The 26,859-nt window shown below is 36.7% G+C and overlaps 3 protein-coding genes across 3 annotated transcripts; 2 read left to right on the top strand and 1 right to left on the bottom strand.

The window, feature by feature from the left end:
- Positions 1–1,457: 1,457 nt before the first annotated feature.
- LOC106672284 (succinate--CoA ligase [ADP-forming] subunit beta, mitochondrial-like) lies at positions 1,458–5,870 on the top strand. Its single transcript, XM_014403594.2, has 10 exons — positions 1,458–1,647; positions 1,714–1,925; positions 1,999–2,258; positions 4,243–4,405; positions 4,499–4,601; positions 4,659–4,820; positions 4,882–5,025; positions 5,096–5,256; positions 5,311–5,430; positions 5,488–5,870. Exons 2-10 carry the CDS (start codon positions 1,878–1,880, stop codon positions 5,602–5,604), a joined length of 1,278 nt encoding a protein of 425 aa, XP_014259080.1. The 5' UTR covers positions 1,458–1,647; positions 1,714–1,877; the 3' UTR covers positions 5,605–5,870.
- A 3,964-nt stretch (positions 5,871–9,834) lies between these two features.
- On the top strand, positions 9,835–17,045 carry LOC106672226 (succinate--CoA ligase [ADP-forming] subunit beta, mitochondrial-like). The gene is made up of 10 exons (XM_014403481.2): positions 9,835–9,946; positions 10,019–10,135; positions 14,340–14,599; positions 15,365–15,527; positions 15,581–15,683; positions 15,749–15,910; positions 15,984–16,127; positions 16,196–16,476; positions 16,550–16,720; positions 16,786–17,045. The coding sequence occupies exons 2-9, from the start codon at positions 10,070–10,072 to the stop codon at positions 16,712–16,714; spliced, it is 1,344 nt and encodes a 447-aa protein (XP_014258967.1). The 5' UTR covers positions 9,835–9,946; positions 10,019–10,069; the 3' UTR covers positions 16,715–16,720; positions 16,786–17,045.
- Positions 17,046–18,203: 1,158 nt separating this feature from the next.
- Positions 18,204–26,859, bottom strand: LOC106672225 (gamma-tubulin complex component 3-like). Its single transcript, XM_014403480.2, has 15 exons — positions 26,593–26,859; positions 23,650–23,846; positions 23,303–23,582; positions 23,106–23,237; positions 22,935–23,053; positions 22,693–22,872; positions 22,391–22,633; positions 22,190–22,326; positions 21,980–22,122; positions 21,540–21,735; positions 21,271–21,475; positions 20,873–21,017; positions 20,585–20,802; positions 20,291–20,530; positions 18,204–18,666 (listed from the first exon to the last, which is right to left on the bottom strand). Exons 1-15 carry the CDS (start codon positions 26,681–26,683, stop codon positions 18,508–18,510), a joined length of 2,685 nt encoding a protein of 894 aa, XP_014258966.1. The 5' UTR covers positions 26,684–26,859; the 3' UTR covers positions 18,204–18,507.

Here is a 26,859-nt window from a genome sequence, read left to right as displayed (position 1 = left end):
AAAAGTGGTCTATACATCTTAACACTTAAAGGTGAATTGTGTTATACTTATATACCAATCTGGTGGACCAAAGATGAACAAAAACAAGCTACCCGAACACTAGGCATCATACAAAGATTAGCAAATGTATGTATCACAGCAATGAGAACCACCCCCACAGTGCACTAGAAACTGCTAAACCTTCCAAAAGTACAATGTAAAGCTCATTTAGGCTCCCACAAACAACCAAATTAGATGGGAAATAAGCAATGCTGGCACACAACCATAATTAATAAAATCAGACACCCATTCTTAGAAATGGGGACTGATTATATAATCCCAGAAACATTCTTTACAAATTCCTATAAGGTCTCAACAGACTATAAAGTAGAGGAAGAACTCAGGAGAGTACCAGTTAAAGTATACAGATTGGCCCAAAACAAACGAAGGAGTGTTTTTTGTACAAGCCCAAAACATGAGCACTCAAGCTCATGAAGGAAGTAATAGTGATCTTTTAAGCAGAAATACATGTCATTATTGTTTGTGCCCTAGAAAATCTTAAAAGAGGTTCACTAGCAAAAGAATCCTTGTAAGATCGGATAGTCAAGTAATCATTAAAACATTAGCATATTAAAAAAAAAATCAAATCAAAACTAGTCAGTTAATGTACCCAAAATTTTCAAAACCTGGGAAACAACAACCTGATGGTTGGGGGGTGCCAGGACGCAAAGGAATTTTGGGTAACAAAATCAGACACACTGGCCTGATCTGCAAGGAGGGCTATCTGATCCTACAAACCCAGAATCTTCCGTAATCCACAAAAGGAGAAGATAATAAGTTATAGAGGTGCTAGCCACAATAAACTAACGATTAAAGAACTCTCATCAAGACTGGCAAACTCACTGCTACAATTAGAGAGGGCTAAAATCAGAGGAATGATAGGACTATTTACCTCACCTTTTTCACTCGCATCTTAGAAAACATCTATAACATGGGTATAGGTGATAACCCAGTTTGTTGGTTGTGCAGTGAGGAGGAAGAAACATCCATCCATATCTTCGACTGTGAATTCAATACAAAGAAAAACAAGGGAAAGTAAATATAGCAACGACAGACCTCTTTGAAAGAAGGAATAAATTGACAGATTGGACTAAAGAACTAGGAAAGTTCAAGAAGTTAGAAGGGTGCAGTGATTGGAGAACACCCCCCCCCCACTTCCTAGTATACATTATCATCACTACTGTAGTGTTTTGACTTTTGATCAGTATCGGGTTTTTTGTTTTGTTTTTTAATCTCGTATTTTCTATTTTAGAATTTTTAAAATTAAAATAAACAATTTGTTACAATTAATTAAAAAATAATGTATAGGAAGAAGAAACTGCTTTGTTTCAGTAAGAGGCGTTTTTCGAACTATTGGACAAAGAGACAAGACAATTATGCAAAATTGGATGAAAAATAATAGCGACTTTTAATGTAATTTTATTAGAATGAAATTACACGAAGTCCAGGTTGTACAAAATTGTGATGAAAGGATAGAACCAATACTGAGTTAACGAAAAGAGGGAAATCGTATTGTTCCATTCTTTTTAGACAAGAATTGACAGATTTTCAAAAACGATATAGAATCGTAAAGATATCGGCGCAGACAAATAATAAATTCTCGCTTCGGTAAACAGAATAATCTTTACGTCGAAGCTTGGAGACTAAATGACTGCTTTTAAACATCTGTTCTAGAGTCAGAAAAGGGTAATCTTATCTGCAGTAGGTATTTTTCAAAAAAACAAAAAACGAAGTCGGCTTTAAGGAGATCCGTTTCACGTTTTAGTCAAGATTAAAAAAGGGCGAGATATGAGTGGTCGCACAAGCGGGAAATCTGACGGACTTGGTTGATCAGCACGATGTTTTCCGTTTCCAAGTGCGCCCGATCGCGAATTTGCCTTGAACCCGTAAGTTTGGTTTTTCTTTTCGTCCCACCAGATTTTAGAAAAGTTAAAGAAAAAAAATCAATTTGGGGCCCAGGTGAAAAATGCCTTCTTTCGGGACCGGATTCAGGCGAGGAGGGCCTTCAGCATACACGAGCACATGAGCTACGCCATTTTTATAAAGAATGGCGTACCCGTGCCCAAGCACGGTTTGGTTACCGACCCGGACCAAGCCATCAAAGTCGCTAAGTCCCTGGGCACTGAAGACCTCGTCATGAAAGCCCAGGTCCTCACCGGAGGACGGGGAAAAGGAAGATTCTTCAAGAGCGGAAAGCCGGGCGTCATACCGTTCACCATGTGAGTCGTCTTATTTAAAAGAACTTAGACCTTTAACTCTAGAACTTATTTAAAGTTCTAGAATAACGTATTTCAAAGTCAACAATTGCAATACGCTAACTAGAAACCAACAAAAGCAAATATAGAGATACTAACGTTTACATAAACCCTCTAAAAGTCTAAACACGCACATATCTGATTTTCAAAGTGAAAAATTATAAGTTCTCCGAAAGTGTTACCAGAGGCAAACAGACATCAACAATAATAACATGAACTTTCTAAACACCCAAACGTACCCACTTACTCCTAGTTTCTCGAATTTAAAATTTTGAAGTTCTCTTAATGAAAATCTTGCAGAGACGAAGATAAAGTTAGCACATGCCTATTGGCTGCTTTTCAAAGTCAACAATCATAGTTCTCTGTCTGAAAGTGTTACACAGGCAAAGATAGAAAAATATGCAAGATCCTTCCAAACAGTCAGATACCCACTTATTCCGTTTCTAAAATTTAAAATTTTGGAATTATCTGAATGAAAATCTTGCAGAGGCAGATATAGAGATGCCAAAGTTAAGATGATTCCTCAAAACATACGTGCATTGGCTGTTTTTCATAGTCAAAAATTGTAGTTCCCTGTCTGAAAGTGTAGAGGTAATGTTATCACGATCCCTTCAGAAAAAAAATTCAAGCCTGGATTTATTACCTGTTTTTCAAAGTCTAATTATGTAGATCTTTGACTGAAAACAAGGCAAAGCCATACATGGCATATAGGGACACTAATGTTAACATTCCCCTTTTTTTCAAGTCAAAAATTATCATTTCCGGACTGCAAACTTCACAGAGGCAAAGGCTAAGACACCAAACAAGATCGTTCAAAGCAAACACTTATTGCACATTTCTAGTCGTCAAACATTGTACATCTCTACTGATTGAAAACCTAACAGGAACAAATGTAGACATCAACATTAACATGATCTTCCTAAACACAAACACTTTTATACTTAATGCCCTTTTTACAAGTCAAAAATTGTAGTTCTTTGAAGGAAAGATACCAATGTTATCATACACATAACACTGTACACTTATTTCCGTTTTACCAAATATAAAATTGTAGTTATCTGACTGAAAACCGGATAAAGGCAAACAAAGAAATACCAATGATTCTTCTAAACATCCATACTTCACACTTATTTCCTGTCTCCTAAAAAGGCAATAAATTCTCAATAAACTCCCCTTAGCGTTGTCTGACTGAAAACCTCGAAAGAGATAAAGGAGAGACACCAAACAGGATCTCTCAAATAACAAACTTTGGCGCCAGCAAATCCAAAATAAAATAATAACAAACTTATTGTGTTTTTTTAATGTCTAAGATTGTAGTTCTCTACTGGCTGAAAGTGTGATAGAGGATGTTGTCTTCTCTAAACACAAACTCTCACTTATTTACATTTTTCCAAGTAAAAAATTGTAGTGTTTTGACAGAAAACCTTACAAAGGCAAACCATCCAATTAACCAGCTAACCATCCCTAATTGTTAAACTAGCATGTGTTTTTGTCACTATAGTGAACCAGGTCACAAATTCAACTTGAGCCTCAGAAAAAAGAAGATATTATATCAAATTTAAAGGAAATAAATAAATTTTACCAGTCTCCATAATCTGTATATAATGATTGTTGATTGCATACCTTTAAAATAATATTATTCAAATTTAAAAGTATAATCTTTATTTTGATTGTACGTTTTCAACAAGTTAAAAAAAAGCACTTCATTCTTTATCTCATGTTTTAAAAAGTGTGTCAGCACATGTCTAGACATTTTAAAGTACAAAATAAACTAATGGTTCAACCAAAGAGTAATGAACTTTATGATACAATTCATCAACAAGTGAATCAACTATATTTTTCACCTTTTACTAGGTTTCAAAAGAAGTCTGTCCTCCTTTAGTAAACAAATATATTGTAAGTTATGAGATGTATAGAAAAATACATTCTAGTCCTTGATGATTTGTAGACCCCAGGAAGCTGAAGAACTTGCATCATCCATGATCGGAGACACATTAATAACCGCCCAGAGTGGACCGGAAGGGAAGGTTTGCAACTCGGTCATGATAGCTGAAATGATCAAGGCCAAACACGAGTACTACCTTTCTATAGTGATGGAAAGAAGCTTCCACGTTGGTTTTTTTAAAATATTTTTTATTTATTTATTATTTCTTTTTGTATTGCTTTAACATGTTTTACATTTTGACTTTCTGGGTCATTTCTAGGGTCCAGTTATCATTTCATCGTTGAAAGGGGGTGTCGACATCGAAAAAGTCGCTGAACAGACACCAGCAGCCATTAATACAACTCCCATTGACATCTTTAATGGTAGAAAAGTAATTTTTAACAGTATTTAATTTTTTTTAATGAATCTGGTTGACAAAGGACTAAACAAGACCACTGCAGAGGGCATTGCAGCAGGACTTGGACTGATCAGGTGTCAGGAGGAAGTAGGGGACATAATAATGAAGTTATACGAAATTTTTATCACTTCAGACGCTTCTCTGGTGGAAGTGAATCCGTTTATTAACGACGAAAGTGACAACTGTGAGATCCACCATTCAAATAATTAATCAATTTAATTTAGAGTTTTTATTTCTATTCACAGTCTACTGCTTGGATGCAAAGATCAATTTTGATGACTCTGCTGAATATAGACAGAAGGACTTATTTCTTTTAAGAGACTACAGTCAAGAGGACATAAAAGAAGTGACAGCGGCCAAATACAATTTGAACTATGTTACCCTCGATGGTGAATACCGTTATGACAATAATACAGATTACTTAAAAGTCCCTTTAAAGTTTTACAACACATGTTGAAGGAAATATCGGGTGTATGGTGAATGGGGCTGGGCTGGCTATGGCCACCATGGATATCATTAAATTGAGCGGCGGCGAGCCGGCCAATTTCTTGGACGTTGGAGGTTCTGCCACGGAGAAAACGGTGAAAGAGGCTTTCAAGATTATCTCTTCAGACCCAAAAGTGAGTTAAACGACTTGAAAATTAAAATCATTATTTAAACAAATCTTTATTCAGGCAAAAGCCATTCTGGTTAACATCTTTGGTGGCATCATGAGATGTGACATCATCGCAAACGGGATCGTCGCAGCAGTGACAGAGCTGGAACTGAAAATCCCGACTGTCGTGCGACTCCATGTAAAAAAACCAAAAATTATCTTTTCCCTCCAAAAATCTCAAAGTTTGACATTTTAGGGCAGCAATCACAGTAAAGGTAAAAATATCTTGAACAAGTCGGGCCTGAAGATCCATGCTGCTGATGACCTAGCTGAAGCCGCCCGCTTTGCTGTCGATCTGTCCAATCAAAAATAACGTAAAACAGTCCATCGGATACATTTCAAAATCACCTTTTATTTAAAAAAATTATATTGTTTACGTCAAACAATATTTTGCCTACTCATAAAACGAAATAAATAAGTTGTAGATCATCACAAACGATTTTGAGCACATCATCTCTTGGTGAGAGAAACCTGACAGATATAAATGTGGTGATATTCACAGTACAGAATTTATAATAATTCGTAATTTATAATCTAGTTTAAGAACAAAATCATGTCCAATAAAACATTTTTACTTAATGGACTGTGCAAATTCATGAATCAAAAGTAAATTCCTCTAATTTTCATAAATTGTTGGTTTTTTCATTCCTGGATGGCAAAATATACTAAATTAGCTTGTAGGGTTTAATTAAATTACAAAAAAGGAAGGCCAAAGCAATTACAACAAACAGATTTCCTTGTTGGGTTGCGCGATACTATTTAAGTTTGTACAATTTTATTTGTTATCTAGGATGAATTCTTAAATATTTTTAAGATCATTAAATTTTCTTGTAATATTAATACATAAATAAATGTAAACGTAAAATAAAAGTACATTAAGGAAAAACATTTTGAAATTTCATCAGACCGGCCATCCGTTGTGGATTCTTATATATACATAAATCTGGGAAGATAACTCTGCAATAATTAAGCAATTGGTCATAGAGTATCACAGCAGAGACGGAAGCGACATGACGTTCCTCACAAACCAAGGAAACATAGCCCTATAATAATAACACAGTTGGATTAATAAAAACGTCGAAGCGTGTCGCATACTCAGACGAGATGTTTCCCATGAACCTGGAAAACATTTGCAAGAAATAGGTGGACTACTGATCAAAGAAACAACTAATGTCAAATTTAGTGCTGAAGGGTTGTCCACAAGGCTAAAAATATGTAGTGACGTGGGGCATCATAAATTGGGGTCGCTTCAACCAGGTCCACCTGCTGAGTGGGAACTCCCCTGACTTTTGATTTTCCTTTCCACTCCTACTCTGGTAGAGAAACTGGTGTAAAAAGGAATGATTTGGAAATCAAATGTCAGTCAAGACTAAGGACCCCCCAGGCAGTGATCAGCCGATTCCAGGAGTCGATCCAGAACAGAAACAACCACAGTCTGCGACTCAACAAAGGTACTTAGCCAGCGAGGACCAGCTGTTATGACCCAAGGATTAAGGTGATAGTCAAGAAACAGAAAGATGCTGGGGATGCTGTGAGTGTAAATCGTAGCAAGCATCGTTTGGGGTAAGTCCCTTTGTTAATACACTCATCCTAAATTTAGAGTTGTGGCTGAATTTTTAGATTAATTAAGATTTTGATGTTTTTTGTGTACATTTAAAAGAAGGAATTGTGTTAAAATAAATTTTGAAGAATAAGTAGTGAAGTGCTTATGCCAACTATTCTCTTACCACTTAGAAAAAAAGCAAGCATAATAGAGAGATAATTTGGCTAAAATAAAACCTTTTAATTTAAGGATTTTAAGGATTAATATATATANTTTTTTATAAAGCAAAAACTGCTGCCCCATCACCAGTGTGGGTAGGGACAAGTTCCCGTGTCCAGTGCTTTACGTTTGCAGAGATGGGACGTGAAACCACATCCCCCACCCATCTACCTGCAAAGAGGCAAATTACTCACTACTTCGATGAACAGATGACATATGATTCCAAATCATAGCAAGAATTCAGTCATTATGGACTTTGCTACGTTTGAACGAAATTCAACTTTATGGCTGTATCCTTTGATCACCAGGAATGATGCATACCCTCAAACTACATCACACCATCGCAGAAAATGGTTCAAGTATTAATCAAGAACAAAGAAAGAAGAACCAGGCGCGGAATTTTGGACTTTCCGGATTTATGACCAGACCTGGTTTTTGGATCCACAACATTAGGAGGTCTCATCTTCTGAAACCCAAGGATATGCACTGGCCATCCACACATTGTATGAGCATACATGACTTCAGAGGAGCCCATTCAGCATTTAGATTCAGCGAACAGCAAGATTTCAATCATCATTAGCTATCCGAAGGGGGTCAAATGTACGGTGGGGCGAATATTGTAAATAGTTTTAAGTTTGAAAACAAACTCGTTTTTTCCAGGCCTTTAAGGATGAGAAATTTTGTCACATTTCAATTTATTTCAAAGTGACAATGTTGTGATTTAGATTTCATGATTAGGCCTAGAGCAAAAAATAAGAGAGGATTGGGAGAACGAGGGTAGAGACAGTCGAGTCTAGAAGTGAACGAGTCCATTCCGTGTAGATGAGAGACAAAAGAAGTGTGCGATCCTGAAAAGAATTTAAAATGTGGTGGATTCCCTAAAATAGAGTGCTGCAGTACACAGCGGATTAACTGTAAACAGTGAGTACCCACCAATTATTGTTCCAAACGGTTTGCATGAAATTACTGTTTATGTAAATTTAAAACGTTTTAATTGTTTGTTTAAAATTTAAAAAGGAAATTTATTGGTTTTAATTGTTATTTTCTTGTGTAATTGATAAATTGTTTTCAAACTCGAATTAAATTTTATTATAAAAAGGCTCCTGATCGGTTGTATTCAGGTTTGATCAAGACCTCTGGGGCTCTGTTTCTCATACAAAGGATTCATAGTTGGGCCCGTCTTGTTGAATCGAGAACAGACCGTGACATGAATAAAAGTGTTCTTATTTGTATGTGTGTTTTTTCCCGTTTTTATGACACGATACTAATAAAATCACAAATTTTCTAATTATCTGGACTTTCAATCATCCGGACAAGTCCTGGTCCCTTCAAGACTGGATAAACGGATTTCTACTGTAATACTAAAAGGGCTGTTCATAATTAATTGTCATTTTGTTTGGTAATACTATATCAGCCTGGATAGTTCTGGGGGTGTTGGGTTGGCTGGCTCGGGTTTTCTCTGGAGTGTGCTCCACATGCAAAGGGCAAATGGTCCCCAGGAAGTGGGGAGGATGTGGACTTTCCAGGGGCCCCTGTGGCCATGTACGGTTTTTATCCACATTCTCCTAATGCTGCCGAAATTAAGTGTAACCCGAATGAGAAACGGGCATATGGGGTAGTGCCCTTTGGGGGTGGCCTGGGTTGGTTGGCGTAGTCACCAACAAAATGATATTGACTGAATGAAACAAAACATGACTGAAAAAAAATTGTATCAATTTTACTTTGATCCCGACCTAACGCTTCGTCCAAGGAACATGGAATGATAGGTTTGGAAACATAACTACATTGATTTGGAGGATGTAAAATGTGGGCTACACTCAAAACATCCCTCCATTGACAGTTTGGGGGAGAGGTTTTTGACATAAAATGATCACAAGGCAGTCTAGTGTGTCCTAAGCGTAATCTGCAAATGTCGATTTCATCCCGCTATTGGCTTGGGAAGGTCGGCTTTGGTTTGATGTCTATTTCAACCATTCTAAGTTTATTATTCATTTCTATCTTGCTCGGATTACCATTCTTTAAGGACACTTCGTTTAAAAGTAGTGGTTAAATCTTTTGCTTGAACCAGTATTTCGCTTTCCTGCATGCTTGCCTTCACAGACGTGTCTGCCAATTTGTTATCCTTAATCCCTATGTGATTCTGAATCCATCAGAAAGAAACAGAATTCCTCTTCACACGGAGATTGTATATGATCTCCCAAATATCCTGCATACCTACCTACCTCTTTACTATACTTATGAGATTGAAGGGGTAATTGTCCCTAATGGATAGCAATAATAGTACTATAACAATCACAAAATATTATATAATTTTTGGTTAAAATTTAATGTCATTTAATGTTCGTATGACAGCCATTAATTCTGCACTGAAAGTGCTAAAAAGTGTCGGTTGTCTAAAATTTTGTGGTTGATGAATGACATAGCAACAACCTACCCTATCTAACATTTTGAATCCGTCAGTATGTATTTGTATAAGTAAAAGTTTAGGGGTTAAACAATCGTAATTTTAAATGAAATTAATCCTATAATTGCACAACGACATTACTTTCTTGCAAAAACAATATTTTACACGCCAAAAATCAAATTTGGCGCCCAAGAACGTTCTTTAAAAAGATTTTTTTTACAGCTTAGATTTTTTTTTATGTTATCATTTTAATTCCAAATTAGTAATATTCTTTGTTTTTTCAGGGGAATATATATTATTTTCAATTTTCGAATGGAATATTTTGATATTTTAAAAACCGATTTTAATAAGAGAGGCCGTGTAAATTGCGAGATAAGATTTCCCTTCTCTACTGGTTTATTATTAACATTTAGTGGTTTGCACTTGTCCTTGTCCCTGTCCCGTGACGGCCCTGTCAAGGAAAGAAATCGTACTTTCGCCTTTTGCCAGGTGAGCCATCTCGTCGAAATACATTTTTACTCGACTTACAGATTGAAATTTCAACGTTTTATTTTTTTAAAGTGTTGGAGGAGTTTTACGGGCTTTTCCTTAGCTTTGGAATATAAATAAACGATGGCCAGCTTTCTGACCCGGGGAGCCTCAGTGGTGAGCTCCATCACCCTCAGGAACTCCACAAAGGTAACGACGACCCTCGACAAAACTGCCTTCAGCCAAGTCAAAACGTTCCAGTTGTTGTCATCTATTTATTATAAAAGTCTTACTGGAATAATTACAGTCTTAAAGAGAACAGACAAACCATTCCAGTTGTACAAACATGGAAGTAACAGCTTAATCTTGCATACAACATACAACGATGCCTTACTGTATTCAAAACTGTGATACTTCTTGAGGTAGGAAACAGTGGCAGCCGAGTAGTTAAAGCATCAGACTCTTGGCTAGTAGATCCCACAATCCTAGGTTCGATTCCTCCGTCACCTTTGAACTGTTTTTCTTATGCATAAGGGGACAGACGGCTGCAATGAAAGTTGACATGGCACTCATCAATGGACGGTCCGGGGCAAAATTCAGCTACCCCGTTCAAAAATGAGTATCTTTGATGGAATATCACCACTAAGCTCAATTCACCTGTTTTGTGAGCTTACGCACACACAAAAAAAAAACTATGAAGGAGTGCAATAAGCTGTAAAGCTGCAGTGCTCAAATGAAACTCCTCCCTAGTATCCACAATAAAAACAAATAAATAAATAGGTATTATTCGGACTTTCACCCCGAAGGGTTGTCACTCCCCAATGTGCTGACCTTAGTGTCTATACATCACGGAATTCACCCACCCCACTATGTGGCTGGGTCGCTGGAAACCCCTTTAAGCCAAACACCCAGGAGATAGTTGCTTGCCTACCTACGGGGTTAGGCTCAGACAGGGACTATCGACAGATAGGTCATTTCAGCCCCAAACGCATGCAATATACAATCTAGCCTAATACTTAAACCTTAAATTGGATAGATTACTCACACACGTAAATACATTCATATGTTGCACTCATTCTGATTAGTCTGTGGAGTATTGGATATTCCCCCATCGACCTGTACACATTATTAATAAACTAACCTAAATTAGGGTTGATGAGGTACTTTTATAAATATTCCGCCATCAACTCTAGACACACTCAACTCCTAGAGGGCGTTGGTGACACTATTTCACTTTCACCCCTCGCCACTCTCACTAATAAATACATGCACTAAAACACAATGGCAAAACACAGAATATAACTATGTACAGTAAAGTACCCTCATGTCCTCTAAAAAACAGAACAGGGGACCCAGAAAATGACTGCTTGTGTTTGAGAATCATTCTTAAATGCCATGTATGGCAACCTTTCTTCACATAAGGGGCACTTGCACGGGCTTCGGCCCAAAAGCAGATGCCCGAGTGTCAATACTCAATCGTGTGATCCCTCAGCTCAGGTTCTCAGGGCCATCTACCAGTCTTGCTCTTGACTCGTAAGACCCTCTTGGATGACCCCGCCCACTGACAGCCATCTTTATTATGTTTTTCACTTCTAGCTTGGTGTCTGGGAGTGGCTCGTCCCGGTAAAGGTAGACCAAAATGATCAGAAATGACCAAGCTACAAAGCTGAGCTAAATTCTTGACAAGTTTAAAATTGCTCCATGATTTACAAAATGAAACAGTTGACATACTTGAAATCTTGTATGTAATAAATTAACACCACATACAAAATTATAAATCAACAACTCCTACAGATAATGTTGAAATTAAAAACACAATACTAATTAAAAAAAGAAAAAGAACCAATCATCACAACTGACAAGGACAAACAATCAAGATTTAAACGTCAAAGATAAAAGGGAAAGACACACTCCTTTCACTTATGGACAAACAGAAAATAAAACACAGTCTGACAGAACGAAACAGTCAGAATAGGTAGATCAAAATGATCATTAATGACCAAAGCTGTAAATACAGACAAGCTTAAAATTGATCCATGATCTTCAAAAAGGTCCTAAATAAATAAAGTAAAACAGTCAAATAATTCCTGTCTTACAGAGGGCTTAAAAGAACTACCCATTGGGTGTCATTCTGAAGGGTCAGACCTCTTTTTCCTATACTTCCTTCATACTATGTTCAACTAAAAAGGCATGGGCTGTGCCACAATTCAAACCCAGGTCCACTTGACAAATATGAGCCAGGCCCCCTAACTGCTTGGCCACCATGGTCCCCTAAAGCTATTGCTAGTTGAAAATAAACAAATAAGTAGCATTATTAGCTCGTTTTTGAGCGTTTGGTGTAAAATCTTGTGCAATGCTAGCGTTAGTTGATATATTTTAAAACTGCATCACATCAGGTGGCAGTTCATTGAAAGTCCTTATCTCCCTGGATCTATCATTTTCTGTCATAGCTTTCATTGCAGCTTCATTCAACTTTCTAGCAAGCTGTTATCTTCTGGCAAGCTTTCTGAAAATTTTTGATTTTTCTGACTAGGAAGGAGATCTGCTTCTGAATAGTTGGTCATGTTTTTATAGTGTGTGATCTACTCCGAGATGATGATGTGTGTTTTGAAGTGCCAGGATGTGTCTTACGGTGTCTCCCAGGGCTTTGTCCTTTTGAGTAAAAATCAGACGTGTTTGAACAACTTCTAGAATCTGACCTTCTGCTCTTACTTGATTTAAATTTGGACAAGGGACAGGAGAAACTTTAGAATGTATACTACTTTTTTGAACCCCTTACTTTAGTCTCTATTCTTTACTTCTTGATGGCCTTTGCTTCATGTATTTTTGTTGCTATTTTGTTTTTCTTTAAAAATACAACTAGAAGAGGAACAACTTTATTATTTAATGTGACTATTTTATGTCTAGGAATGTTTTATAAAAATGTAAGATCTTGTAAATGTAATTTTAAAGTCATTGTGGAGGGAGGGTAGTATTGGGGTGTACAGCTTATTGTATTTCCTTCCTGGCTCCAATTTTAGGAGCTCGCAAACATGCATGTGAATTTGATCCCTCGGTTCCATTGAAGAAACTTATTTTTGAAGGGGGTCAGGACCAAATTCAGAGTCACTGAGAACTGATCCCGCCCCAGACCTTCCATTTATGAGTGCCGTGTCTACTTATTTCAATTGCAGCCACTGGTCCCCTTAGGAATCAGAAAAAAGTCCAGAGGTGATGGTGGGAATTGAACCCACAACTGCGGGATTAGCCGAGAGTCTGGTGCCTTAACCACGGTCCCCCTTATGGACATTTACTATCATTTATATTCATTTTCCATTGTCAAACCAATAAGCTGTACACGTGATATGTCTCTGCAATTCAAGAGTATGATGACAGATATGTCTCAACAGAAGCAACCGGAGGATCTGGGTTAGAGGATAGTACAAAAGTTGCAAGAAGGGTGATGGGTTTAGTGCTGGAATATATGGAACATCTGCAGTATAAAGTATATAGAGGATTGGTCTGAGCACACTGCCCTGTGGTTCTCCCGTGGCCAAAGAGCAGTATTCGGAGTAATCTGATCCTTGTCGGACTCAAAAGAACCGCTCTGTTAGATAAGAGGGGAGGATTATTTAATTTAAGAGGATATTTGAAAGGACACACAAGTTGTACAGGATATTTTTAGGCAATATGAGAAGCAAATTTTAAATTAACTCCATGCTATTTATAACAACAATACTTACAGATAAAAATATTAGATTAGAATTTAAGTCAAATCAGTTTACTTTAAAACTTATGCCCATAAATCACAAATTTTAAGCAATTAAAAAAAATGAAATTGACAATTTAAAGGTCCTTGATAAAAATAATGATTAATTATTAACCCTATTTCTTTTTCATATAGTTTACCTTTTTTACCTAGCTATTTATCATGTCCAATTTAATGCATTTTCAAAATCTTATGGTCTTCCTCAGAAATATTAGGGGTCTAGTCCAAGTTTTTAAATTTTTTATGTGAGCCAGGTTGTTTTATTCAAACTAAAACTGGCACACCAACATTTAACGTTTTGGCCTCTAAATATTACGAAAACTAGCCAAGTTCTATGTTTTATTTTTAATTCTCCAATAGTTGGTAATCCTTTGTATTTCTGTTATACTAATTAGCTTAGTTTTCAAATAATTCCATCCTAAAAAAAATTCTTACTGCTGTAAAACTGGTTGGGTTGAGTATTATATATTCCACTATTACATCTCATAATACTCTCATTTTTTTAACTAACAATGTTTTTCCCCCAAATATTAAACCTTAACATTGCTTTAGTGAAGAATGTTGATAAGTATTTCCCATGTATTTATGCACCCAATAACTTATAAAAGTATTTCACAAAAAGCTCTTGCATCCGGCCATGTACAAAATTGTCTATGGAAACTTTAGATACTGTCAGTCAGCTCTCCATGGAACTTGGATCAGAAGCGGAACCTGAATGTGCACGAGCACATCAGCTACACGCTCCTGTCCGGCGCTGGAATCCCTGTGCCGAAATTTGGCGTCGCCAAAACAAAACAGGAAGCCGGCGATATCGCGAGGAAGCTCAACATCAAGGACATCGTTCTGAAGGCGCAGGTGCTCGCAGGTGGCCGAGGCAGAGGCCACTTCAGGGGCGGCCTGAAGGGCGGAGTCCGAATGGTTTTCACGTAAGCCTAATCATCGTTTTGACAGTTTATCTATACCCCTCTTATCGGGGCCTGATGTGAAATTGTAATCTTTGCACCCTCAATTAAATTTTCAATAGGTTTCAGTAGTTTGCCAGGGCCTTGACGATGTTTTATGTAAATTATCACTTATCTGATTATTATTTGCCTTCATTGTACAGCAATTGTTTGCCCAAAAATGTTATCGTAGAAGTAAATAGGCCTTAGAAATAAACAAGTCTGTCTTAAACTTAAAAAAAAGAATTAATTATATTCTAATAATTGCAAATATAATTAACAAAATAATTCTAATTAAATGAGCTTGTTATTTGTTTGTTATTGATATTCAATATTTATTTACATTAATTAAACAAGCAATCTGCTTGTTGAAGTTACGTAAAAAAATTTCAGTAATATTAAAAAATATGCCTGATATCACTGTACTGCCACTCCTTTAAATAAATAAAAACAGGAATGAATAATTACATTAAAATTTCAAGGCTGATAATTTTGTTTTCGTTAAACTGCCTTGTAAAAAAAAAAAAAAAATGTACAAACAGTTTTTATTAAAATTGATGGTTTCATATCTTTATAGAACTGGATTATTTTTAATTGCAATAATTCAATGAAGTTAAAAAATAGTTTTTATTTATTGTCAAGGGGTATTTTATTAAAATTGCAGTCCAGGTGTGACAAAAATAGGCTTCAGGGTTTCAGTAATTCAGGTTTTTCTTTCTTGTACCACATTTGAATTATGACGGCTTACAGGCCAGAAGAAGCCGAGGATATCGCCGGCCAGATGATTGGCGACTATCTGATCACGAAGCAAACTGGTGAGAAAGGCAGAATCTGCAACTCGGTCATGGTGACAGAGAGGAAGTACCCAAGGAAAGAGTACTACTTTGCTATTATGATGGAGCGAGCATTCAGCGTAAGTCGTCCGACCGGGTAATTTATGAACCTTTTTTAACTTGCGCCTTGCAGGGTCCTGTTGTCATTGCTTCGTCCCAGGGTGGAGTCAACATTGAGGAAGTCGCTGCTGAAAACCCAGATGCTATCTTGTACTCCCCTATTGATATCGTTACTGGTATTTTTTAAATTTTTTATGTATAATAACTTTTATTGTTTAATATATTATGGATATATTTGAAGGTTTGACAAGGGCTGATGCAGAGGAGATCGCTGAAAAGGTTGGACTTGGTGACAAGAAAGCGCAAGTATCAAAAATGCTACTGGATCTTTACAAGCTATTCTTAGATAAGGACGCTCTCCTTATCGAGGTCAACCCTTATGCCGAGGACACAACTGGATCTTGTACTTACTGATTTTTAAAAGTGTATTTTTTTTTTATAAACAAGTTTTAATAGTTTTCTTTTGTTTTCAACAGATTTTTGTCTGGATGCTAAATTTAGATTTGATGATAATGCCGATTTCAGGCAAAAAGAGCTGTTTGAATTAAGGGATTGGACACAGGAGGACCCCAAGGAAGTCGAAGCAGCTAAATACAATCTGAACTATATTGCGCTTGACGGTAATAATTTAATCTTAAAGAATCCTAATCCTTGAAACAACCAACGAGGAAACAATATTTGAAAATAGGTTCAATTGGATGTCTGGTCAACGGTGCTGGTCTGGCCATGGCGACTATGGACATCATTAAACTGCACGGAGGCGAGCCAGCCAATTTCCTGGACGTGGGAGGTGGAGCAACGGCCAATGCAGTCAAAGAAGCTTTTAAGATCATCACTGCCGATCCAAAAGTCTATGTGATCATGGTCAACATCTTCGGCGGCATCATGAGGTGTGATGTTATCGCCGAGGGGATCATTGCTGCAGTTAAGGAGCTCAATCTCAAAGTCCCCATCATTTGCCGTCTCCAGGTAATAAATTAGACTTTTAATTCTTCAACAGTTATTTTACCTCATTTTATTAATTTTTTTATCATTCTTACAGGGTACAAATGTAGATGATGCAAAAGTGTTGATCGCAAGTTCTGGAATGAAAATCTTACCTTGTGATAACCTCGATGAAGCCGCACGTCTTGCCGTCAAACTCTCGTCCATCATCGGACTTGCCAAGTCTGCCAAACTCGACGTCAACTTTGAAATGCCTCTTTAAGTGCATGTAAGATTTTTTTTTTGGTGTCGATAGTTTTCAGTTAAATCTTAAATTAATTTCATCTCTTTCAGGTGGAGTCGTTTTAAATAAAGTATTAGTCGTTATTATCACCGTAAGGAAAATTTTAATCTCTTTTACAGTGTGTATCGTGTATATAAATTACTTATATATATTATAGTTATTGTTCAAAAGTCGCACGTCATATAGCAATTTTAGTCGCCCCGAATTTAAATTTGCGAAATAAATTAGGTTGTGGCATCATCTTGTCTCCTTAGCAAATACATAGGTCAGATTATAATTTAATATAATTAATATTTATTTCAAATTATTTATTTTATATTTTTTATTATTTCAAAAGTTGTTATTCTGTTTTAAAAAATAAATATTTTATACTGTGAAAAGCACATATCAAGTCTTTTTATCCAATGAGTCGCAAAAAACAACCTTCAGATTTAAGAAGACATTTGGACGCGGACTAGCTGTCTTATTTTCAGCTAATTGTTAATTATAATTATCACCACAAAAAAAGTGTTATTTGAATATTAGGGTCAATTTACACCGAGCAGTTTTTTTGTTGACTCGACAACCGTGCAAAAACGTTCAAACTTGGACCAATGTCGAAATGAATGAGCACGCCCAATGTTCAACGTTGTGGGTTCAACACATCACTAGGCCATTCGGCCATCATCGGCAGTTTCAAATTTTATCAAGTCCAGACATGAACAATGAAGTCGGCGAAGAAAAAAATAAGTAAAGGAAAAGGCGCATTTCCATCAAACATTATCAGAGTGTTCAGAGAAGTTTTTTTTAACACATTGTGGCTTCAATTAAAGGACAAAGAGAATTTGTTCAATTTTACAATGATGTCCTTTCTTCAATGGACTGTATGAGGGGGTTTCTTTATTTTATCCATCCTGTACAGCGAATAAAATTCAATTTACAAAGAACAATAGTAAAATCACTCAAAACAATGGTAAAAACCACCTCATGGTATGAGCAGAGAGCAAAATACTGTCTGAACACCACTGTAAAACATTGACTGATGGGTAGAAGAGGCCTCTGTGGTGCTAAAACCATGAGTTGAGCCAATAAGTTTTGGTACAACACCGCAGCTAGAGAGCCCATGTTGTCATATACACCTTGCTTTGAACTGACAGAACGCGACAGATACACACATCCCATGACGCCCACCAATCTGTAATTGAGTGGCATGCCATGGCAAGGCAACCAGGTCGTTTTGAGAGCCATGTACAGATGCTCCCCACCCAGGAACCACCAAACCACGGCTGGTATGCGCGCCTTCCACCTGTCTCAGTGTCATGGCAGAGTTCTCGATATTCCTATGGCACTGATATCCCATCACCACATAGAAGTCTTGTCTTGTTCACAATATCCTTACATTATTGTATTCTTACTATACATTTATTTATTTTTATCGACCTCCAGTCAGAGTAAAATAAAAGTCCATAATTTGAATGAAAATTTGCGATTTACAAGTAAACAAAAGACAGTTTTATTAATTGGCAGTAAACATTTATATTCAAAACTCTACAGGTGAAAGACATCGTTTTAACAAAACAGAACATTAATAATTAATAACAATTATTCTTACAAATAACATTTTAATGGAAGAGTGAAATCTACAAACTAAATAAAATTAATTGAATTATTATATACAGATGTGCGAAGACGGATGACGAATATGGCTAATTGCTCGGAGATTCGACAAATGGTAAATGACTTGGCACATTAGGTTATTTACAATGGGAGAAGGGTGAATATCAAATGAGGCATTAGAGGAAAAGGTCGCTGCACCGGGAGTACTTCATAGACTCAGAAATCCGAGCATCGATGTTCTTATAGTGTTCATTGTAGTCAATCCGCTCACTCAACAGGCGCAGCTCATGGTCCTTTTGCGATGATAGCTCCAAGAGAAATCTTCTTAAAACCTCCTAATAACAAATAAAACACTTGTGTATTAAAATGTTAGATGTTCTTAAAATTGAAAATAAAAAGAATAAGAAAAAAATCTTCAGGGACAGTGTCTCCTTAAGCCGGGGCCGTGCCGTGCCGCACCACCCTACATACCTAGTGTGCACCACGGCGGTCGGAAATTGTTGAGTTCGGGTATATTCAACTGCCCTCAGACACCACATTTGTAAAGACGAAGCAAACATTTGGAATAGTAGTAGCATTGTTTCAAAATAAGTTTGCAAACAAGATCATTAAATTAATGGAGATATTCTCCAAACTTAAAGAGTTTGGTGTTTATTTCAAGTACCCATGCTTTTTGTTTTCATTTCTGCCTTTCTTCTTTCTCTTCCAACTCTATGACCGCAGCCAAAAAAATAATTTCGTCACTTTTTATTATGAATGCAAGTATTGTCACGTGGGGACTCCTGCAAATGCAAAATCAACACGAAACTGCTAGTCAGATGGAAGGGGAAAATTCGACCAACGAGACCAAGAGTGGTTCTTAGGTAGTGTGTCCTTCACAATTCCGACCCACGCCGCAGTGCTCTCCCCCACAGACTTAGAGTGCACTCAGCTTTAGAATAATACAATGGTTTAAGTGGACGGAAGTTCTGCTAATCATAAAGTGCAAAATAGAACAGTGAGAACAACCTAAAATAACTTAAGGCAGGAAAATTGGAATGAAAATCAATGCATACAAATCAAATAAACTGACAAACAGACTAAAAAATAGTAAAATTAAAATTAAAATATTACAATTTTTTATAAAAATTTAAGAAAACGACTCTGAAGGGAGAGGACGTGATTATATAGGAGGGATTTGAAGGAATTAAAAGAGGTGGCTTGACGAAAATAATGAGGGAGGGAGTTCTAGAGTTTTGGGACGCAGATCAGGAAGCATCTTTTGAAGTGGGTTTTGTATGAGTGGTGAGAGGATTTGAATTGGAGGGATTGGATGATGTACTGAGGATGACAGGTATGAAAACACTGAAAAAGGAAGGATCCGAGGAAGTACTGAGATCTGAGGGAAGGGGAGAGCCAGGAAAGATCTGAATACAGACGAGACACCTGGGACCCCTGAGGGGTGGCTCTGCCTCCGAGAGCCCCCCCCCCTCCTGATACCACACAACTGCAATTGAAGAAAGGAAAGATAAGAGAAGATACTAGGAGTTTATGGTTGGAGAAGGAGGTGAAGGAATAGGTAGAAGGAGACTATACAGCAGTGGGAAATGTAGGGTGTTAGGAGAGGTTTTGGTCGAGGATAATCCCAAGGTTTTTGACAGAGGGTACGAAAGAGGATGGTTATTTATAGTAAGAGAAGGGATAGTGGGGAAGAATTTGAGGAGAAGTCTTGATCCAATGATTATGGCCAAAAACTTAGATTGAGTTAAGGGGATTTTTATGGGTTTATTCATTAAAGGAATTAAGGTCGTTCTGGATCTTTAGGATGGCCAATTGTGTATTCTGAAGGACGTAAGGATATGTAAATTTGGGATCATCTACATAAAGATGGTAATTACAGTTCTGGATAGAGTCAGAGAGGCCATTAGTGTATATACTAAAAAGGATGGGGGAGATGTTAGAGCCTAAAATAATAAATACCTGGTAGTTCCGATTGATGATGCTATATTGTGCGCGTATGGAAGAGAGGAACGACTTGAACTCCTTCTTTTTTGTGTTGAACTCCATTTCCTGGGTGAAGTTAGTGCCGATTTTTTCTATAGTGGTCTCGTGATGTTTCCAGAGGTCACATTCGATGGCGACTCGCTTGAAGAATCTGTCTTCGAGTACTTCCAGCTCAAGGACCAAGTCCCAGATGAGGCGGAGTTCGTTAATAAAAGCCTGAAGAAAATTTATTAAAAAAAATGTTTCGGGTTTTGTATAAGGTGTACTTACTTTTGATTTTGTCTGGAATGTCTTTTGCTGCATTTCTTCTATGAAATCATCGTGCGCTTTGATTACGTCATCGAACGATTTGGCCTTCTGGTAGTTCTGGCAGAACTTCTGCCACAGGCATTCAACAACCTCAAAGAGTATGTAGTAATGGAACTGCCTTGCGAAATGGAGAAATTCTTGGGCTAGACGATCCGTCAACATAAGAACGATATTTATGTCTGAAAAAAAAAAAAAAAAAAAAAAAAATCAGCTCTACAGACTTGTTCAGAAGTATTTCATTCACCTTACCTTTAAACCTTTCACTTAGCCAATTAAGACTGTTTTTTGTAGCCCAACGTTCCTTCCTTAGAAGCAGTAGTCTATGTTCCATACGTTTTGTCCTCCATAAAAAGTTAAATAAGTGACTGTAGGCGCCCTCACTTAGCCGGAATGCCTAGAAATGAAGCTTTTTTTTTATGTTTATGTTCATTTGAATAATATTTACTCCCTGGCAGATCAGAAATTAAGACCTCTGCTATGACCTCAAAATGGACACAGTAGAGAAAGTTATCTACAAAGAAGGTGCAGTGATGTGGTGAAAGTTTAAGGAAAAACTATATTATTATAATTTTTATTGCCTATGGAAGTTATTTATAAAATATTACTTATTGGCTATATTAATAGCTAGGTTGTAATGATTTACTTACAGCTGAAAGATGTTCATCCATGAAGTACTGTAGACCAAATATGTCCGAGCCCCAGTCACCGCCTGATGCAACAAGCAGCTTCACCGATACATTCTGTATTATATCCGGATCTTCGTGAGCGGCTGTGGTTGCCTTGATCGCCGTCTGGAGCTTCTCGGAGAGCTCGTGATAGTGGACGGCCGAAGCAGGCTGTTTCATTTCCGGCCTTACAAATCAAAGTTAACAATTAATATAAATTAATAAATAAGAAAACGATGAGAAAGACATACTCGACTAGTTCCATGAAGTAGCTGGCAAAGTCTCCCTGGCCGAGCAGTATATATCGTCGCAGACCTTGGAAGTGCAAGAAAAGTTTGAACTTGTTCTTGACAGTTTCAAGCACCTCATTAGAGTTCTCCTCGGCCACAAGGAAAATAAGTTCGTACAATTCACTCCGGATGTCAGAAAAGTCAATTATATTGCATTCTAACATAAAAACACAATTTTATTAATTTATATATAAAATTTATGTCCAAACCTATAATGTGACTGTGAAATAAGATTAGGAGATCTAAAAATAAAAGTAGACGATCATTCCTATCTTTGAATAAGATAAATAATAAGATATATATATTTAAATTTTATTTTAAGCTTTAACATTAATAATAGTCTGCAAGTGATGTTTGCTTACAAAAATAGAAATCTTATGACTACGAATGTGACAACATACCTCTCATTTTATTTAATTTAGCCCTAAGCCCTTGAATCGGGATTCGCTGTTTACAAATAACATTTAAAAAGTTGATAGCTTTTCCTGATTTCAATATATTTTGAGCTTGATATGGTTTAATCATGGAAGGAATCAATGATGTGCTAAAAAAGCAAAAATAAATAAAATAAAACTATTTTCCTGTTCAAAAACTATTTACAAAAAATTTACCGCAGTATAAATTTATCCCTCCAAATGTCTTTTTCGTGGCAACTTGAATTTTTAGCAATGAAAAACTCATCGTAAGGATCGAAAAGCTCTCCTTCGACCATCCAAGTGATTATCATGTTCACGACGGGCTTCCCAGCCTGAAAATAAATAGCAAACGGTCATAATTTCTGAAAGAACTTAAAAAAGTGACAAAATACATACCCCGGCAGTTATGGCTGATATAGGAACTCTAATAGCCGGGTTTCCATGATGTCTCAGTACGTTCAGTGAGCTCAACATGTCACCACCTCGCCCCGTCGACACGATTTTAGTTACATCCGCTAGCACTTTGAGTCGCATGATATGTTCGTGCATTAGATATACAAGACGGCGGATTGTTATGGTGGCTGAGTCGTCGATATCAGACATTGGTGTGTCATCAACACGTCTTGAAGAGTTTATATGCTGTAATCGACAAATTAACAAATCTTTTTTTTTTTTTTTTTAACAAGTCATTCTCATACCTCGGAGTGAATATTGCCAATAACCCTGTAATAGTCTGTGAGCATCTTTTTAACAGTTGCGAGGACGCCCTGAGCCACTGCGCCCTTCTTAGACAGCAATTTGTTCTGAGTGACAATCAAGTTGTGCAGATAGCCGAGTTCCATCAGTTTCAACACTAGACCTTCCTGGGGAAGAGTGACCTACAAATAATATAAATTAATTAATACAGACACATAAAAAAAGGTGGTTAAAAAAAGTTTACTTTTGAATCTATCACAAAGCCTTGCTGATGGTCAAGTTTGAACAATGTGCTCGGAATGCCTTGGAAGCAGGCAAGAAGATCTTCAACGACTTTGCACTCAGGAATCCTCAATCTATGTGCTGTAACAGTTATCAATGTAAACGAATTATTTTTGAATAATTAAAAAATTACCTTTCAAATAACGAGGAGGAGCTGCCGACATGAGAGACAGCGATGTCTGCTTGGGTTCTCTGGTGCTTGATAACGTGAAAGAACTTGAGCTTTTATCAATTCGTTCTGACAAATACAGATCATTCTGGCTTTCTGAAAAATTATTTAATTATAATGTTATGTTAATTTTTAAATTTATTTTAATTTAAATGGATCACCTCGATTGAAGGAATGACTTTGCAGCGTTGTCGGACGGACGATGCTACTTTTCTTGCTCAACTCGACAGAAGACGATCTTGGAATAGGTCTGTCGTTTCGACTGACATCTTTAAAATATGTGGAAGAGCAATTTTTAGAAATAAGTCTCTTCAGGTCTTCACCCGGCTCTTGGGTCAATGGTGACTTTGAAAATTTCTTTTTCAAGTTCGAATCATTTAATTCGCTTAGGCACAGAAACAAATGCATTAAGTTGCAACGGTATCTCAAATTTATCGTGTTCTAAAAATAAAAAATATATATAATTTTTTTTTCGATTGAACTGGAACACTGAATTGGTAAGGCATACTTCATTCTGACGAAGGACTCTGTACAGGCTGTGAAACTGAACGATATCCTTGTTGGCCTTATTAAGTGCCTCAAGTTGCTTTTCAATCATCTGGCATGTCATCGCCTCTGACAGTTCGTTGATTATAGGCCTTTTTTCAGTAGCGCAGTATGCCGAATACTGCATTATCGCCTGCTTGAAAATTGCCTTTTCTGCTTCTATAACAGCAAAAAGAGTATAAACAATATGTTTTCAAATAATATACTCATTTTTGAAACTGTTTAACACAGCTTAGATATAAGTAAAGTAATTAAAGTAAGCAGTTTCTGTGAGGTAATAGTTTTTTTATTCAGAAATCGTGAGATGCGGTCTGGTGTGATGTAGGTTTCAGAAAAACATTTTCTTTATCGTGCCAACGTTTCGATCTTTATTGAGATCATCTTCAGGGCTCAAAGTGTTTGTCTTCTGTGTGATTGTGCCATTCTTGCGTGTTGTGTTGGGAATGCCCTCAATAGTTTTTTTAATAAAATACATGAGTGTTCACTTTAAATGATCAATTAAAATGAAACTTTGGTATATTAAGGGCTTAATGATAATATATCATTAATGGTAATTTAACTGATATCACCATGAAGCTAGAATTCTAAGAGATTTTATTTATTTATTTTTTTAATTTGAGGAATTAGTGCTAACTCATACACACATACTCAGCTGCCATCATGTGCTTGTTAATCTTTTTTTCCATAAAGAGTAAAATATTTCTTCAAATTCCTTAGTTGAACATAGTGAGAAGCTCAGACAACAATCAGAAACTAACAAATTGCATATCATAGGCCTCAAGATATCCTACAATTTAATTTTTTTATTGTAAACTATTTTTGCAGCCTTATTAGACATAAATCAAAGTGGGAGCATATTAAAAGGATTAATGTTATAAAATATACTAGAAAGATTTTTATGAACAAGGATACTAGGATTAGAAGACATTGTCTGGGTTATAACCTGGGCGAGGCCAAATACTTGCCCACAACTAGACATAGAGAAATGCTTAAAAGTTTGTAACAGACCAAAACAGCAAGACAGACCAGGAATTTCAAAAACTCCCAAACTACAGGCTTATCAAAGTAGACATAGTACTCTTATATTATTTATCCTGTATATTTAAGTGGATACTTAAAAAGGATTTTCAGGGATTTTCAGGTAATGCTTTAGGTGAAAAGAAATTTTACTCTTTCAAATGTGGTCAGAGTTATAAGCAGTACAAACCCACCACTGGAGCAAAAACACGCTCTTGTCCGTCACACCACCAAGATCGGGTTCCAGGCGTTAACAACACAAAGTTCAGCACCCCACAATCAGTTTATAAATCAAAACGCTTTCACCATTCTTAAACCAATTTTTACATATTTACGTACCATTCACTCAGTTATGGTGGTGGAATACTTGATTCCATCTCCCTCAAAGCAAAATATACTAATCTAACTGAGGGTATTTAATATTCCACCATCAGCCCTCTCACACTACATTCCATTTCAGTGTCAACACTCATAAAGAAACACATGATAAGATATGTATAAAGTATTATATACAGGAAAACAGCTCGGTTTTTTCCAAAAATGGAATGGCATACTTTAGGACGAACCTTTCTCTACATGGAGGACAAAGTGTCAGTGTATCAACCTCACAAAGCTTATTCTTAATCATGTGAAGATGATAATTGTTCTATGAGTCATTTCCTCTGAGGCCTACCGACTCTGCTACTTCTTTTAATTAATGTCATTTTTTCATTAGAGGGCAGATTGCAGTGATTAAGTCGGGAAGTTGGCACTGTCCAAACCAATGTGTCTGAGTACTTAGACAATCACCACTGTTTTGCTGAGGTATTCCATGGTTCTCCAACACGGGCACAAAGAAAGGATCAACAGAGGACCTGTCACAGTCAGCTGTTTCCATGTTAAGGGAATTAGTATTAAATTATTTCATTTTTATCAGGAATTTCCTAAGCCTGACCTCCGCCTGAAAGAGGTTTTACTCGCAATTTTCTATAATGTCACAATGAGATTTACCTCCAGGTCAAACCATCCCTGGTAACTGCACTTGTTACATTCAAAACTTTTGATCTTGGTTAATTAATTAGGCCCATTGCCCCTTCAAGATGACACTGTATCAACATAACGAGGGAAATATTAATAGAACGTTCGACGTGGAAACTATCACATCCTACGTATTCTCCAGGCCTATCGCCGACAGAAAATCACCTTTACACAGCCCTCAGTGATTTTGTGCAGAAAAAATTTAAGCACCGACTAAATCACAAATCCATGTTGAATTTTTTTATGACTGCTAAAAATAAGGATTTTTTTCAACATTTTTTCTGGTGGTAAGAGAGTAATTTATAATTTTTTTCCTATCCCCACTCCAAAACAATACAACAGAACTTTCTGGAGGACCTCATATTAATGTTGAAGTTTTTCTCTTAAGAGATTAATACATGTTTGTAATGCTTTTTTGTTTTTTCCTTTTTTTAATGTTATAGGTTTGTTTTATTATTTTTTTACCAGTTACCTTGGATAAACACAAAAAAAATTTAAAATTCATCAATCCGTCGTATAATCGGCCATTTTTTCTTTCATATTTTGATATAGGGTTCACTGATGATAAATTTAGTTAACATCAATCTAAAAGTTAGTGATGATGAATTATGTGGTTTTTCCCCGCAGTTGATCTATCAATTTAAGGCTAATTATACATTGGAAATCATTTTGAAGGGTTACTACTTAAGGATACATATTATTCGACTACATGGACTCAAGTATGGCTTAGAAATGTTGACAGTTAAATTTAACCCTTGTTAAAAAGGCCCGTACATCTTAAGATGAATAATACAGACAAATCTGTTACTTCCTGGATCAAAATAGAAAATAAGAAGATTTTTTTGTTTATTCATGGGAGTGTTTTGAGTACCTTTTGGTAGACCCAAACAGATGTGCTCCGCCAGGTCTTTGATCAGGGCAAAGCCGTCCGTGGAGGGCGGCGCCCGGTTCTCGATTTCCATCTTTCCACCTCCTATCACGGATGTCCTGTCATTGTGGATGAACGAAAGCCGGACGCGGAAATCCGGCGGATAAACGATAAAACATTAAAATTAACGAGGACGCCTCTTTCCCGAGCTAAGACGCCGAAACGAAAACCGAATTGCAACCTCCCCCTACGGTTACAACAATAGAAAAC

This window comes from Cimex lectularius, unplaced genomic scaffold (assembly GCF_000648675.2).
Source record: "Cimex lectularius strain Harlan isolate CLEC.00 unplaced genomic scaffold, Clec_2.1 scaffold17, whole genome shotgun sequence".
NCBI lineage: Eukaryota > Metazoa > Arthropoda > Insecta > Hemiptera > Cimicidae > Cimex > Cimex lectularius.
The sequence above is the reverse complement of the archived record's forward strand: the minus strand, read 5'-3'. Positions and strand labels throughout refer to the sequence as shown.